This window comes from Plectropomus leopardus, chromosome 4 (genome assembly GCF_008729295.1).
Source record: "Plectropomus leopardus isolate mb chromosome 4, YSFRI_Pleo_2.0, whole genome shotgun sequence".
In the NCBI taxonomy this organism is placed as follows: domain Eukaryota; kingdom Metazoa; phylum Chordata; class Actinopteri; order Perciformes; family Serranidae; genus Plectropomus; species Plectropomus leopardus.
The window spans coordinates 14,432,634-14,450,514 of NC_056466.1; the positions used below are offsets into that span (position 1 = coordinate 14,432,634).

General features: G+C 37.4%; 1 protein-coding gene across 1 annotated transcript; it reads right to left on the bottom strand.

The window, feature by feature from the left end:
- Positions 1-707: 707 nt before the first annotated feature.
- Positions 708-17,589, bottom strand: abcg2d (ATP-binding cassette, sub-family G (WHITE), member 2d). The gene is made up of 17 exons (XM_042485462.1): positions 17,550-17,589; positions 14,912-15,097; positions 12,800-13,015; positions 11,634-11,693; positions 11,419-11,533; positions 10,541-10,693; positions 10,304-10,461; positions 9,412-9,563; positions 9,098-9,199; positions 7,962-8,212; positions 4,868-4,950; positions 3,433-3,522; positions 3,201-3,322; positions 2,943-3,097; positions 2,079-2,168; positions 1,226-1,338; positions 708-1,012 (listed from the first exon to the last, which is right to left on the bottom strand). The coding sequence occupies exons 3-17, from the start codon at positions 13,009-13,011 to the stop codon at positions 865-867; spliced, it is 2,004 nt and encodes a 667-aa protein (XP_042341396.1). The 5' UTR covers positions 13,012-13,015; positions 14,912-15,097; positions 17,550-17,589; the 3' UTR covers positions 708-864.
- Between the last annotated feature and the right edge of the window lie 292 nt (positions 17,590-17,881).

A 17,881-nucleotide genomic window follows, 5' to 3' on the forward strand; every position in this document is an offset into this window, starting at 1 on the left:
GGAAAATTTCCTTGGAAATTATTAGGAAATTATAAACCTGTAAAAAAGCATTGCCAAGTATTGTCTTATCTATGGTCATTACCCAAAACTTAACCAACATTCCCACATAAGCATTGTAGGTCAACATCTGAACAAAATGCACTGAAACCCCCCAAAACAAAACAAAAAACATTAAGTCCAACTTCACATGAACATGTTTATAATTGTTCTTAACAAGTTGTATCAGAATAGATATGTGTGTATAACTGTTTTTTAAATACCAGAGAAGGTTTCACAAACTTACAATGTATGTGATAATGAATTCTACAATATCTACAATTACAAATAATCAGTGCTGAATTAAACTCAAGAAAGATTTGGAAATGTTCCAAAACCTAAATAGCAAGACTACTGAGTGACAGTAAAAACGAAAAAAGTACTGAAAAAAGGCATAATCTGATTTTGAAATAATACGGAAAATGTAAATATTCATAAATAAGACACATATCACGCATATATGTAAATCACTGTCAGTGTGTGAAAATCTTGACACTCCTACAAAACTCTCTCTTAGGATATAAAACCTCCAACAACGTGAGAAAGATAAAGAACACTCTCATATTAGCTCCTAAAAAATTAACATTTCAGAAACATATGGTTTTCACCCAACACGATAATACTGACGTTTACATTCAGGTATGTATTTTACCTGTACTAGAATCCAAGAATATATGTGCAAACCATAATAACACTCAAGCAAATAGCCTGACTTTTTGGGAACATTTGCGTATTTGCGTAGAGTTAGAGGAGCAATACTCTGATACCTGTACAATCAAGCTGGGCCCGGTTCCTCAAAGACAAAAATAAAAGATGCGTTATCACACATTAAGTGAATTTCTTGATGTAGCGGAGTTTCAGGTAGGCAATGAGGAGGAATAAGAACGTCATAACGGTCAGAGCCACATGGTTCTCCCACAGTCCCCAGGTGGTGTACTCTATTCCCAGGTAGTCCAGGTACTGCTCACCTGTACATCTGCAATAACACCAGGCCCAACTGCTCATTTAATATCAATGTTCAGGCTTTTTAAAAAAAAAAATACTAATGTTTGTCAACTGGAATAATGCTTGTGATTGTAAAAATGGTGAATTAGCCGGACTGTAACGTTACTATTTTGTATATAATATAGATTTGTATAGACCGCTAAGACATGACCAGAGCATAAACACAGCAAGGAGGTCTACTCACGTCAGGCCGACTGTGCTCACGCTGCAGTTTGTCACTGTAGCCGGCACGCTGGTGTTTCGGATCGCAGCCTCGTCACAAAACTTCAAACCCACAAACTCGTTGATCTTCAAGGCCTGAACATACAGAGCAAAGTAAATACCAGCTTTGCAGATAAAAATGAAATAAATACATTTGACTCTAAGAGTATATGCTCATTGTTCCTCTCTCCTTCTGTATTCACAGTCCTCCGAGAGCGGACTTCCAAAATTGAAAAAATGAAAATTGGAAAATGAGACGACGTCATTTTAACCTTACAACTAACAATGTAAACTTGTGCTGCGTGAGATGTTTTAAAGGAACATTTTCCCCAAAAAAATCATCATTTACAGTTACTAACCCCTTATAATGTTGAATTTTACAATAAATGCATGTATTTGTTCAGTACTGAGCATACGGCTGGATAATTAAATGAGACTTGGAATATACTGCTGAAGTTGTTAAACGACCCCCCAAAACTTCAATTCATCACGATTTTTCTCAGTTTTTGGATTCTCTGTTCACTGTGGATGCATGCAAGGAAAATGTTTTCTAAGCCAGTTCAGCGTAACACACGGTGAGTAACTGATATACAAATTTTCATTTTGAGGGTTAAACATTCCTTTAAGCTACATTATTAAGATATTGGGCAACATTTAGTATTTGTAGACTGCAGTGGTTCTGTTCGTCAAAATGTGCAAACACTGAACACTTCTTTTCATTTTTTACACATCTTTTAAATCATATTTTCCTCATTAATTCAGTTGTAAAATACTGTTCTTGCTATTACTTCTATTGCAGTTCTTCCTGTCATGACCTTCTGTTTATTGTGACTTACTGCGAGGCCGTAGCGAGGAATGCTGAAGTACTTCAACCAGGCCAGCCAGTCCATGATGCTCGGCAGGTTCACCAGGAGACCTGAGAAAATCTAAAAACACAAAACCAACTGAAGCTTTTTTCACAGCTGACATCTTGACATCACAGCAGGAAAAGCTCAGGTGTTACTAATAACACTGATTATCGCTGCACAGGTCCTACAGCTGAAGGTGAGTTAGGTTTAGGTTGCCACTCAAAGTAAAACCTAAGACCAGTTTCACAATAACAAAAACTGAGGGGAGAAAAAACAGAACCAACATCAACAACTTGCAACAATTTTGCCCAAATGTTTAATTCAACATAAAACATTACTTTTTGGTTAAAAGGTGATCTACTTCAAATGCTAAAAAAAAACGTATGAAACTCTCTGAAGTGGAACACCTGTAAAACAAAGAACATATTATGTTATTAAATTATCTGTTTGGGTTTTATTGAGAAAAAAAAGTTTAATCAGATGTGGTAAATGTTTACGAGTGTTTTTCGAAAATTATTTAAAAAATAGATATTACCAATTATTTTGAGATTTTAAGATGCAATGTCATAAAAAAACCCCCACACAAAATCCTTCTCCCTATGTCATAGCTTGTTTTACACTTTAAAAGGATTGCTTAAGACATTTTAATACTAATTAAGTCCTTATTTTTAGATTAATGAATATAATGCATTTTAAGACTTTTTAAGGATCTGCAGGAACCCCGGCCTCAGCTGATCTGATATGTTAGTTGTGAATTTTCAGCTATCAGGGGCGCTCATGATTTAAATGAATCATACTAACTCAAAACTGATTGTACATTTATGTGCACGTTTGTGTTTTTCGGTCTCTCACCATCATGAAGACGAAGGTGATGGTCATGAAGATGTTTGCGAGAGCAACGACACTCTGGTCAGCTGAGATGGCCATGGTCATGGCTGTGGCTGTGTAGGCCACCAGAGTCACCGTCAGTGTGAAGACAAAAAAGGCTGCAGCTGTGGATTTGAGTCCTGAGTGAAGACACATGCACATACACAGTTATTAGAGAGTAAATACTGACCTATCTGCAATTAAATTCAGTATTTGCTCAATTATTAAAACCGTCAGTCTTACCAATCAAAAAGTAGACAAAACAGCTGAAGATGACGGAGGTGATGGTGCGCAGCGTGATGTCAGACAGGATCTTAGAGAGGAAGTAGACCGACACTCTGTAGTAGCCACTGATGTACTCGTGCCTGTCACAATCCGAACACAAATCAAACTCTAGCTCTAACGACTAAATCTAAATTTATTCAGAGTCATGCACACAGGTCGTGTCCTGTCAACATGCTGACAGATTACATACACAAACAGTTTCCTCTCGATGATGAAGAGCTCAGCTGCAGACACAGTGCTGAAACACTGGTTGGTGGTGATGAAGAAGAGGGCGCCCATCCTATATGAAGAACACAAAACCAAAACCTAATTATTCTGTTTCTCTTACGTTTTATTGCAACCTTTTTTTCTTATATTCCACATACAGTGCAGCCTAATGTAGGTACCGGTTGTAGGTGTTCATAGACAGATTTCTGACAGTCACAAATACTCATTTCATTTTATTTTAGACTTTTTTGCCTGTTCTGACTGCCGGACCAAAGCGTGACATTTTGGTAAATAATTTTAGAGAGCCTCAGGGATAGGATGAGGAACTCGGACATCCGGGAGGAGCTCAGATTTGAGCCGCTGCTCCTTTACATTGAAGGGGGCCAGTTGAGGTGGTTAGGGCGTTTGACCAGGATGCCTCCTGGGCGCCTCCCGTTAGAGCTGGTCCAGAATGGAAATGCCACTCCGAAGTTGTTAAAGCACGTTTCACAAAAAAAGAGTTCATCTCTAATGAAACATGTTATGTAAACTAAAAAGCTTTGCCTGTTTCGCTGACAAAGAGTTAACTCTGAAGGGAGAGTTGGCTGAAGAACAGTCAAACAGATTATGGTACTTAACGTGCTGTGGTCCATATGTACATACACAGACTTAAAAGGTGACTGTCTCCACCCAACAGAAAAGAGGGAGGGGGAATAACTTGAGACATTTAAGCGACATACACTGCAGTCTGCCATACTTCCTATGCATTGACCATGAATATAATGACATTAGGTCCTTATATTCCACTGAAGCGTGCAAGAAAGAAAGAGGGAGACCATTGAGATTTCTTCTGTGCTTCACTGGGCTTGTGAGTACCAGGTTGTGCCCAATAAAACACAGTAAGAGGATTAGCAACGCAGGAATTAAAAGCAAGTGACTGAGTTATAAACCTGAACAACTGTTAGGAAACATGTTGCAATAATCAATATGCCAAAGTTTGACACATAATATTCTAGATTGTTAAAAGACAAGAGAAAAGTTTCTTCATGTGTCTTTCATAAACCTTCTTGGTTAAATGACAATATAAGAATTACTGAGGTAATGAGTCCCAACCTTTCACAAAAATAAAAAACTAATTAATGTCTTAAAAACTGTTTTAATACCTGTAAGAAGACAAAACTGAGCGTATTGAATCTTAAAAAATCCTGAATCGGCCTATAAAATATCCACCAAGTGTTGTTTTTTTTTTTTATTGTAGAATGATCTAAACTCCCTTCAGGTTACTAAAAAACACAAATTACCAAACAAAACACAGCAGACATGACTTTGTTGTCCTCACTGTTAGCTGCGGCCCTCTGTGTACAATAATGTTAGGCTCTTAATCCTTAAAACAGGAATTCTGAGGACGTGTGCCGTGTGTATTTCAGCAGGTCTCTCACCTGTTTTGGATACCACTCTGATCATCTTTGACACCGAAGAAAATGGCTCCTACGATGAGGCCGAGGAAAATGTGGACTCCCACCTGCACGGACAAAAACGTGAGAGATTTTAACAAAAGCATTGACAACCATCGAGAAAGACCTATTTGTAAAATGTGCATATGATGGCCCATACAAGGTCAAAACTCTGACATTGGTAGAAGAAAAAAAAAATATTATCTGACGAACAGCTTTTAGTCTGTGGCTTACATTTGGGTCATCATGCAGCTGTTTGCAAATAAAATTTTTAAGTTTCGAGATGAGTATGAAACAACACATGATTTTAAAATTCTTTGTTTGAGGGAAAACTCATCACCTCTTTATATGGATGCTCTATAGGGGTTGATGGTAAATGTAGTCCATTGAAGCAATAAATTCCTCAGTGTATCTTTTTCTGCAAATTTTGTTTGCATTCAGTGCAGTCACTTAAACTACAGGTTTTTTTCAACTTGGATTTTGCCTCCAGGTAGCCAGGGCTCTAGATGCCGCTTCAAAACAAAACTTCCTCGTTCTCTACATTTCCAACAGCAAAAAATCGCATCCCCTTGTATAAGTGCAGAGGATGTTATGGATGAGGAAACATTTTAGGGTTACCACACATTTTCATGGACAAAAATTTGACTTTTCAAGGACCCCAGACAAAATTTCCATAACCATTCACAATGTATTACACTAACATTGTTCCATCTCAAATATATATAGTTTAAAAATAGTAGTACGGCCCAACAGTGGTATGGGAACTTTGGGATTTATGGCCACGTACGTGTAAAATCACAGTATCACAACATTATTTTTCTATTATTCATAAATATATCAGATTAAAAAAGTCTATCAAAAAAATAATTCCTGCCAGCTGGCGTACATGGATGGAGAGAAAAAAGTGGAGAGAAAATGAAGAAACGTATGTGATGATCAACAAAATGTTGTCACACATCAGCGCATATTAGAACGACCTTACGTCAGCAGCTACAGGAAATAAATGTTCCTTTATGTTAAATTATGTTTAAAGTTATCCATGGATGATTTCTATAACAATGAATTTCATTACATACAACAAAAATAAATGACTTTCACAAAACTTTGAAGAAGAATTTTACTTACTCCTGGTTCCTATGGTCATCAAACCTTGAAAAATTCCACGACTTTTTAAGGTTTTACGACTATAGGAACCTGGTTTACAGTGTTTTGGCTAACTTTGATTTTAGCTGTATTTACTCAAGCCAGAGTTTAACGTCATGGCAGGAAAAATGCAGCTGAGACAGGGGTCTGGCTGCTAGAGGCTGGCATTCAGTGCATCCTAGCACATGTCGGCACTCCTGGCACAGCTGACTACATTTACCTACAGGATTTAACGGACGACATCACATCAACCCAATCCTGGTTTCTCTGCATTGGCTTCCTGTGCGTTTTACAATTGATTTCAAGATTTTACTGATCACTTTTAAAGCTCATCTGGGTCTGGCCCCAAGCTACATAACAATTATTCATTCCTTATGAGCCAGTTTGCTGCCTTTGATCCTCAGGTGGGGCCTTTCTGGCCGTTCCAAAGTTAGGGCTCAAAACGAAAGGTGACCGTCTCTTTGCCATAAGGGCCCCTCGACTGTGGAACAAACTGCCTGAGGAGATAAGGCTCACAGAATCAGCAACTTCTTTTAAATCACCCCCTAAAACCCATTTATTATAGGCTTTTGTGTTATGTCTTTTTGTTTTCTTTTGTTTATTTTACCTATCTTATTAAATATATTTACATTATGTGCCCTGCGTCTTGCATTATTTGTCCTTTTGCTTTAATTTCATCCTAACCTAGCTTTGTCTTGCTTGTTCTCACTAGGACTTTTTGGCTTTCTGATATTATATTGCCTTCTACATTTCCCTTTCTGCTTTTGCTTTGTTTGTCAGAGCACTTTGTAAACTCTGTTTTTAAAGGTGCTATATAAATAAAGATATTATTATTATTATCCATCAACATTGACTGAGCATCTGCATAAAGGTGGCAAATTGTTCTTAAGTGTTGCATGATGACCCTTATGAAGTGTTGACAAGCTAAAATGTGTTGCTCTCACAATAAAGTTGTTCTTAATACAGCTCTCGAGTGTTGCAGGAGTTGTGGCCTGTTGCCTCCTTCAAAGACCCCCACTACACTCGAACCTTCATAATTCATAATTACATGATAAAATGTTGGACAACTGCTTGGAAATGTTTATAACGGTTACGAATTATTTTAGAAGAATGGAAATAAAAGTTAAGCAGCGTCCTCTTTGACAGCAGAGTCAGTGTTTCTGGGGATCAGGGGTCAAGTGCACACCCTGCTCCTCCTCCACATCGGTCGATCGGCGAGAACAAGCAGAACTGGCAGTGGGGGAGGACGACAGAAAAGAGTGAGAAAAGTGAAAGCGACACAAGTTTTAATCCTAACAATTTACAGATTATGACGGGACTGAGTGGTTCCCAGGGTGAAGGGATAAGCTAATAAGGTTGAGCCTTTTTCACCTCATTCCCCGCAGCCCCTCATGTGAAAGCGGGGCAGTGGATTGATAGGTCATGATGCCATCATGTGATGAGTCCAGGATCAGGGCCAAGGGGCTTTGGCCAGATATGATATCAGTTCAGATCCTGGCCCAAAGAGGCAAGAGTGGGGTCACAACAGTCACCAAAGCCGATTACGGCGCCAACACCACCTTAGAGTCCCTCTTGTAGGATTATTTTGACTTATTTAGGGCCAATTAGCTGTTAATAATTCTTAAAGTGAGGAGACTTCTGACAGCATTTTGCCGCCATAGGATGACTAATGAGAGCATTAAGTCTTGACCCCTCCAAAGTGCTGTCTGTGCATCCTTTTCATGAAGATAACAGCACTGACACGGATTATTCTTCTGCTCTTTCCGCAGTTTGGCATGTTTGAACAAAGCAAAAGTGATCATGGCAAAACATCATGTTTAAATTAAACCATAAACTGAAAACTGAGACATTAATTACAGGCTTTCCGCACATTATCACCAATAAATTCTTAAAACTGATGAGTTTTGTGTTTTAAATGAGTAATGGAGATCCATACCTGGGCCACGGATGTTTGGGGATTCAGCATGAGGTTCTGGAAGGTTCTCTTAAGAACCCAACGCAGCTGGTGGAAGAAGGAGCTGTTGTAGGTGATGGTACGGGATTTTGAACATGAGATGCACCTCTTATCCTGGACGATGCGGTCCAGCTCAGCTCTTGTGTCACTGGAGTAGCTGCTGTTCCTGTACTCCTCTACCAGACGCTCCTCGATGCTCTGCCTGGAGCCGCTGAGCTCCTCAAAGTCCAAATCTGGCCAAGGAGACATGGGAGGAAAAATGACAGATTGAAGTATGGGAAACACTCTTCTACAACAGACACCGATGATCCCATAAAGCACAGACTAAAAAAATGACAGTGTGTAGTTTTGTCTTGAAATGAAAAAAATATTTACATTATAAGAGACTGTCAGAGGCTAAAACAAGTAGATTTAGTGAATGTAATCTGACAGTGCAAAATGCCCAGAGTGGTTTACATTACAGCATTTTATGTGGCTGTCAGCTGCAGCCCTCTCACTAAATACAAGGCCGACTTCAGAAATTGTTGTTCCTTTTAGTCACTTAGACACAAAAACATAAAGGTTAAGAAGTGCTGAAGTTACCCCTCAATGCCCTGTACTTAAAATCACTGTAAATGATTTTAAATGTCGTTGAAATGTGTTATACGAATAAACTTCCCTTGTCTTCATTTTAAAAACACGGATCAAATATTATGAAATTACAAACAAATTTCTTTATTAACTGGTAAATAAAGGCTGTTGTCAGTCTACAAACAAATAAGTATAATTGGGTAATTTTCAGCTGTAAGTAGGTGGATTTTGTTTAATGAACAAAACTTTTGTTCTTTAGCAAAAGTTCCACATAATATCAAATAAAAATCCTCTTGGCAATGACTCTATTACCGGCGGACTTCTCAGGATTATGAGTAAAATTTGCTATGTCACGCACATAGTCACATTCAGGGACATTAGACGCTTAGACAAGTAGAAATTAGGGGTTAAAATCTCTACATATTAACCGTTATTTGCACTATGCTGACATATATTTATAAATGCAACCTATTATGAAGGCAGACATTTATATCCAAAGACATCATCTTGACAGCAGTACTCGTGGTGTGTTTTACAAAAGCTGCTACCGTCAGAGCCGTGCACTTTGGTCAAGGTTGTAGCGGTGGAGTCTCCATTAATAACATCCAGAAAGAAGTCAGCTGGGTTGTTGTGGGGCTCACAGGGATATCCTGAAACACAGACCACAATGATCAGTGTTTGATATCAATGCATCTTTTATCAATACGTCACTTTTTTTATTGTGTGATTTATTCAGTTCCATATAAAAAAGTAAAGCTGCACACCCACCTACATTTCTTTCCAAGCGACATTAAAAACATCAGAAACAGTATAAAGACGTTAGGTGGTATTTTGTGGTGATAATAAGCTTCAGCGTACTCACCAATGTTGGCAAAGTAGTCCAAAGCGTTTGGTGCTGGTCCGTGATAAACCATTTTACCACCAACCAACAGAGTCAGAGTGTCAAACAGTCTGTAGATGGAGTATCGTGGCTGGTGGATCGACATAATTATGGTTCTTCCATGACTGGCCATTCTGAAAAGACACAAGGCAAATATATACACCAGACAAGAATTTTAACACAAGATTTCTCATTTGAAGACTGATGACATTTTTAATGCGCTTTGTAAAATCCATGTTAATGAGCACTTCTGTTGGCTGTCTCCAATGTCATTTCCTGTAACTCAGCAGTACATCAAACTGGCCTACCGTGTTGATGACAATCAGATGGACAACATAATGCCTCCTGCCATGGCTACTGCCAGCTCTCAGGCATAAAAACAACATATCGTGCAGCCCTGCTGCTTACATAATGTGTTTTCATTGTAATGTATGTAACTGCATTTAATATGAAGTTGCTGCAATTTGTAAAAGGTTTCTGTCCAAAGAGGCAGCTCTTTCCTCAGTAAAATATACATCTTGCGAAATTAAATAAAGCTGTTCTCACTGCGGCAGGGACTAAATGCAAGCCTAATCAAATTGGTCAAAGTTGTTACATCATCTTTTCTCAAAAGCCTAAAATTTACTCTAAATAAGACCTGAATTTTATATTCTGATAATGTACTGAAAACCAGGCCTGTTACCATGAATGCTATAGAGTAAAACCATTCAGTTGACGATGTTGTTAAGTGACATATACTTGTATATACAATTAACAAAACAAAAAAAAAGAAAAAGTAAATTACATTTTTATTGGATACAGATGTAGTTTTGGGGCACGGACAAAGCTGAAGACTCAGCTCTGAATATAATCCATCATAAAATCAGATTATTACCTTTTCAGCAGCAGCAGGACAGAGTTAGCCGTGCTGGCGTCCAGTCCAGTGGTCGGTTCATCCAGAAAGAGAACTGAGGGGTCAATAATCAGCTCCATGCCGATGTTTGTCCTCTTCCTCTCACCTCCAGAGATACCCCGCGTCATCTGTGTGCCCACCTGAGGAAAATGCCCACACAAGGCTGTCCGTCATGTCTTGAACTTTACATAAGTCATTGGGACAGGTGTGTATCTTTACCTTGGAGTCCGCCACCTTGGTGAGACCCAGTTCTTTAATGAGGTGATTGACTCGAGCCTCCTTCTCACTCTGAGGCACAGAGCTGGGCAGCCGCAGTGCAGCAGAAAAACGCAGATTTTCCCTTACAGTCAGGGTGCCCATGACCACATCTTCCTAGGAAGGGAAACGAGAACTTGAGGTCAAAGGTCAGAGACAGGAAAGATCATTTGTTTTGCGGTCTACATTTCCACAGACTTGTAATGCAGAGAATTGTTGACCCAACAAAGTTAAGAATATAGCAAACTCTGTATTTAAAGCTGCTGTTATCAATATTTCTATAGTAACTGCAGTTCTCCTCAGCTTAACAGGGCTTTTTTATTGTCTTTCAGCTTTTTTATTTCACAACCCACATTTTACAGTTTGAGTTACTCTCACAGCTTTTGTCAGCGTAGTTTCCAGACAGCTATCTTCAGCAAAAAAAAGCTCTAATAAACACAAAGAGCTGTAGCGACACACTGGTGAACACACTGTAGTGAAGCATTTAACAGCTGAAAAGCCAGAGGCCCTGTCTACATATATTTTTGGATATGCACAAAACCACCTAGCAGATGTTTTGAAAGAGGTAAGGCTAGCCTGTGCACTTTATGATGAGGGCAGACTGCAGAGGACAGCTGATGCCTGCGAGCATCTGCAGTCATTCTTGCGTTCTTGTGAGAAGATATTTTGCAAAACAATGGTCGTGTGGACAGATTTTTTCTACAGTTTCTCTTTAAAAAATATATGTAAATGTGTAGAGTTGATGGAGACGAACTCAGAGAGTGAATATCAGACTAACATTTATCAGGGGGACACAAACAAGTGGTTTGCAGATTTAAGTTATTAAAACAATTCAGTTGCACCTGAACCACATAGCCAGAGAGGCACTTGAAGTTTGGAGGCTGTGGTGCTTTGTCGATGAGAACTTCTCCTGAGAGACCCGAAGGATCCTTTCTTGCAGCCAGAATATCCAAGAATCTTTGAACAAAAACAACCAAAAAAAATTAGTATTTATCTACAACAAATGCAGGTGAATCTTATAAATATTTTTTCTCTTTGAGATCAGTGTGATACTCACGAGGATTTTCCACTTCCAGTAGGTCCAAGAATAGCATTAAGTCCAGGTCTCATAATCCCACTGCAAGACAATATTAGAGATTTCTGTGACCAATTTAACATAAATTAACCTAAAGGCAAAGATTTGGACATATTTCAAGGGTTTGCATTCATTTCTATACTGTAAAATCAAAGATTTTCATTTCAACGTATCAGTTTTACAGTTACAGATGAGAGGAGTGTGAAACAGAGGCGGATGAATGTGATTCTTGGACATGGGATGAAGCACTTAAATCATTTTTCTCAAAGCACTTTCCTCCTCCCCCTCATCCCAAATAGAATAATGTTGATGAAAGGATTTTGCAGTTGTTATAGATATCATAAACATTTCTTCAAAGCTGCGCATACACACAAAAAACTATATACTGTGGTGTGAAAAATTCAAAAGACTTCAAAACTTCCCTTGACTTCAAAAAGAGAACAATTACACAAAATCTGAAAAGAGTCAGTGATATAAAACGGAATTAAAAGGAGAGGATCACGTGACAGTGTTTAATTCGTTTCCCTGGCAGACTGCTCTTTGGTGCATCAGAGAGATTATATGCAAGAAACCATGCTTAATATCATATAATTAACACTGAGGCCCAAAAACTTGTGTGAAATTATTCATTCTTCCATGGGAAATGTCAGCTGTATTTAATACCATCAGAAAGGAACCAATGTAAGAGTCTATTCACTATTGTTCCTCTGTGGAAAAGGATACAATGAGCCATATTGAATTGCTTTTACTTCAACATGGTCTCCCAAATTAAGATTTATTGCAATATATTTATAGAAAAAAATTATCAATTTAGCTGCATGTTTCCAAAAATCAATTATTATCTTTAATCTTGTTTGCGAAGCAAATGCTCCTAATAAATCTGAAGCAGAGTTGAGTGAAGTTAGAATAAATAAGCAACAATCTGTAAAAGCGTATCATTTACAATTTCATAGATTTTCTTCTAAAGTCTGCATGTAAATAATTGGAGAAAAAAATAATGGACCGATGTACCACACTTTAGAAACCTGTGTGTCCTTTAGTGTGTGAGTTATAAGGAAAGACGAGTACATGAAGACACATGTACGACTGACAAAGACACAAAACAAAGACAAACAGATACAGAGCTTGTACGTTTTTCTACAACTGACTTGAGGTCGACCAGTATGTCCTTGGGAATGGTTTTCCTTTTGCAGAGGAAGCCGCTCTTCAGCTGCACTTTGTACTGGATGTTGTGGAAGCTCACGGTGGAGCCACACGGCTGCTTGCTCTGGTCCAGGGCTGTGACGACCTTTGACCTGGTCGTCCCGTTGGTGCCGATGTCTTCAATCATCGCAATGCTGATGTGATTAGCTCTTTCCATTATCCTGTGCAGAAGACAACCCACAATGAGCTGATGGAAATTATTGTTTTAATGTAATTGTTAAACAACGTATATCTGGGTTTTAATACACAGCAAACATCACATACTGTGTGATGAAGGTGAGGTGTAATCGTAATTTTTACTCCCTCCCACGTCCTTTTTTTTTGCCTTTAGTGCCTTTAGTAGAGAGTGTGAAAGGGTGAGACAGAGGATGACATGTAGCAAAGGGCCGTAGGTTGGAATCAAATTTGCGGCTGCTGCGGTAAGGACATAGCCTTTTGTACAAACTCCAGACAAGGTGAGCTATTGGGTGCTTTTTTTTTTTTAATCCACAGAAATTCTTTGCAAAATTAATAATCTTAATCATAAAATACAGATACTTGTCTGTGTTTCGATATAATATTGCCACTCAATATATCCTGTGCTGTATCTAAGATGTTGATCAATCAGTGTTCATCATGGTAACATTAATTATTTCAAACAAAAATATCTCCAAACTAATAACACAGATCAAAGCAGTGGTGTGGAGTCTCTTAAATGAAACAATATTTGTTTCATGTAATTGTTTGAGAAATGCTGTGAAGTGAAATCCGGATAGAAAAGCCTGTAATTTATCTTAGGTAAATAATAAATCTGTCTTGCATCTTAAAATGCTATGCCATTAAAGAAGATGACATATTTGTGCCAAATGAATTCAAAATCCTCTAATAATTTAATTTAATTAAGACTTTGGAGAAGCACAGACCAGTAAAGAATAAGCTCCCCATCAGCACCAAACAGACATATACTGACGGTTAATGCCTAATACACACTACCCAAATTTAGCCCCGATTTGCCTCCTTGCTGACAATTAATAAGATAAACCGTGCAATTAGAAAACAAGTAAACTTGGCCAAACTGAGCTATTTTACCCTGAAATAAAATACAGTACTGTTGTATCTACGTATTTGAGGTTGTAGGTTTAAACAGACTTCCAAGGTTTTTATATAGCTTCACACAGATTCTTTCCTCTTTTAATATTTTTTTTATTATTATTATTATTATTATTATTGTTTGTTGTTGTTGTAAAAAATATGTTCAGAGTCTGTCAGCTAATTTTGACAGGCCTTGTTTGTTGTTGTTATTATTATTATTATTATTATTATCATCAAGTTTTAAGTATTTCAAGTGACGGATGATAAATAAGTTATTCAAATATGTAAAATGTCCATTACTGAAAAGTCATGGATCAAGTTCATTAGGACAATGCCGCGGCCTTGTATTTTTATTCTCCTTATTATTGGAGGAAAATGGAATAGTGGTAAATTTCAAGATGTAAAACCTCAGTGCCAGTCTGTCAACTTTTTAATACTTAAAACGTATAAGATTATGAGGCATATGTGGTCTTATATAACAATGCTTTTTTGTTGTTGAAAGAAAATGACCACTAATGTCATATTTGAAAATTGAAATTTATAATGTATCATACAGCATGTACCAGACCATGGTTGCTTTCTTTGCTTCGAGTACACTTTTTTTTTTTAATTTACACTGACAAGTAATGTTAGTAACTCCTAAAGAAATAAGTCTAGAAATGATTTTTTTAACAAAACCAGACAAAAACTAACCTTACCAATAAAACCGCACACAGGACACATTCAACGTGTGCAGTACTGATTCTCACAGTACTTTTTTTTTTTCTTTCTTTCAAATACATCGTTGTGGATTTAAACCACTAAAAGGGCTTAAAACATATAACTTTAAGCAAGAATTTCCTCTTGCGCCATTCTCAGTTAGATAAACTAAGTCTTGCAGAACTGAAATATTGAACAAATAAATCATATGTTGCAAAAATCCTCTGAAAATGATCACCACCGTGACGTTGTTGCAAAGTAAAGAAAGTTTTGTTGCGGTGACTTACCGAGTGGTGAGACTGTGAGAGGGCTGCTGGCTGGGAGATCCTGCTGCAGCCTTCAGGAGCTGCAGACTGACGGAGCGAGAGTCTGTGCAGGCTGACTAACATCAGCTCATGACAGCGGGGACAGGTGCCCCACCATCCAGCCACACACTCAGCTGGGGTCTCACCGAGCTGCACAGCGGTTTAACCCTTTAGTTACCACATTAGAAAAAGACATGGATGACTGAATGGGGAGTCTGTTTTCACACCTGTGACATTTCTGTTCAGTATGAAAACATTTTAGCAGACTCCCGATATCTGCTACTGTTGTGCGGTTTATGCAACTGAGTTCATCACAGTTTCTTTTTAATCTGAGTTTTTATTATTGCATTGTAGAGCAGAGCAGATCTTACCAAGTTACATTCGTTTCAGAGGTTTGGTCATTTATTTTCAAAGTGTACACAAATCACTGCACTACAGAAATGTTACTTTTGTTATTACTACCTGTATTTATGTTTACACTGTTTGTTAGGGATGGGAATAACCAGACCCCCCCAATACAATACAAGTAAGTAGGTCACAAAACAAAGGTATTACAATTTTAAATGTTTTGCAATATTCTTGTACTGTGATAACATCTATTGTGTTTAATTACATTTTTTCAACTGCAAATTAAGGAAAACCTTGTCAAAATGTTTTTGTTTTTTTTTAATCTAAGATAGTTTTTAGTTTGTTCATCTCATTTTTGTTGCAAAACATTTACTGTGGACTGAAAAAAGCATTTTTTTTATAACTCTAGCAGGCTACCAAAAGTTTAATTTGTATTTGCAACATTTATAAATTTCAATAAATTCAATATATTCAAGATAAAATGTTTATCTTATCTTATCTTATTGCCATGGAAAATATCCCAATACTATGCTGTATCCATTCCCCCACCCAAACTTTACTATTTGTATCTATATTTTTCTGTTATTGCTCTGTACATTTATGCCTTGTCTTGAATCTTGTTCTGTTACGTTAACTGTTGTATCTTGTTGTTTGCATCTTATGTTAATTTGTTTATTCTTTTGTTTGGCACAGGGACCAGAGAAAAACAATTTAATTTCTCTAACCTATCTACTGTACTGCACTGTATGGAAGACAATCAATTCTCTCATTTCTCTCTGTCCATGTCTTAAATGCATGGAAATCAATGTCTGCCTGGATGGAAAAAAATCCACACTCTCAAACACAGCCCCAGTTTCCAAAAAGTTAGCTGTCTTGTAACAGGGTGTCTACAGGTATCAGACACTTAAAATTAATGCTTTTTAAGACCTTTTCAAGATCACTGTTAACCAAATTTAGGTCTGATTTTTTGAGAAATAATTGTATTCTTATTCAAGCATTGCAGGTTAGTATAGTTAGTAGAGTATATATGGTCCCGTGCAGAGGTAGGTTTTATGTAGAAATCCTGTTATTTGATTAATCTACATTTTGCCAACAGGAAAGTGCAAGTATAAAGTAAAGACTGTTAGATTCGGGGGGAGGTTTAAAGATAAACAACATAATAAATGTGGACTTTCAGGCACAAGAGTTTGACTCATTTTGACAAAAAGGAACCTTAAGATAGCTAAACAAAATTAGATAAAATGTTTTCTGTAATTAAGACCTCTTAAAATAAACTTCAAATCTACTTAATAACTTTTAAGGCCTAATATTTATATATTGGATTTAAGATATTTTAAGACTTTTTAAGGACCTGTAGACACCCCGTGTAAGCTGTGTCATAACTTGTAGTTATACTGGTACTGGTGGGTTTGCATGGGTGCTTTTTTTCAATCCACAGAAATTCTTTATAACAATAACAATAATAATAATTTTGATCTTTGAATGTTCCTTTCAGAAACAGAAATGAAAAATCAAAACAAATAATTTTCATTTTAAAAAATAAATGAAAATCAAGTTACAATTTGTTATTTCATTCCTGTTTTTGAAAAGAAAATCCAAAGACCGAAAATTACACAAACTAGTATTTCTTATTAAATAGTCGCTGTATACAATGTGGTCGGTATCCTTCACAACAAAAATTACATTAGAAGAAAAAACTGTAAAATATTTGTTTGGCCAATGTTGCTACGGTGCTAACTAGCCTAGCAACGCGAGCGTCAGGTTAGCTAGCGTAAAAGTTTAAGCTAACTTTGGGGTTAGCTAACACTGTTCGTTACACTTCAAACCTAAAAGTGAGATTTTCAGAAACAGCTAGCACATATAAACAAATGAGCGGAAAATGTCCGTGATATGAGCATTTTTTTGTCCGTTTCAATATACAATACAGAACAAGTACAGTCTACCTTTTCAAGCTAGCTGGCTAATTAGCTGAAAGCAACTTTTGCAGCAAACGGTAATGATTAATGAATGCATGTTTTAGGGGTTGATAGCTGCTAACAGTTATTGTCAGAACAGAGATATTAAGATGTTAAATACCGTATCTGTCTTTCACTGGAGCTACGGGTTATTTAAACAACTGACTGATGATGTTAAAACTTGACCTTACCTGTTCTTCCGTCAGACGAATTTAACTCGCAGGTGTCACTGTTGTCAGGTGCGGTGCTGACTCTTGTTTCTTATCGGCTGACAAACAGAAACACCGACATACATCTGTGACATAAACAGAGCTTACCTGATAATCAAACATCGTCTCGTGTCAAGTGTTGTTGTTCCTGCCCACCGTGAACCACGTGCACCTCCCGGGAGCGCGCACAGCATATTTTTGTATTACAGGTTTTCTTAAATTTTATATTAAAATAAAGAAATTGTGCATTATCCAATTAAACATGCACTGATTTGCAAGGATTTCCAGCACAAAAATCTGAGCATTGGATGAAGCCAGGTTAAGAGGGGAATATTGGGTCTCTTTTTATTTATCACTCCGCAAACCAGAAAATCCTATCAACCATTAAAAAAATGAAAATAATCACCATGTTTTGGGGAATGAAATGTTATATAAATTAG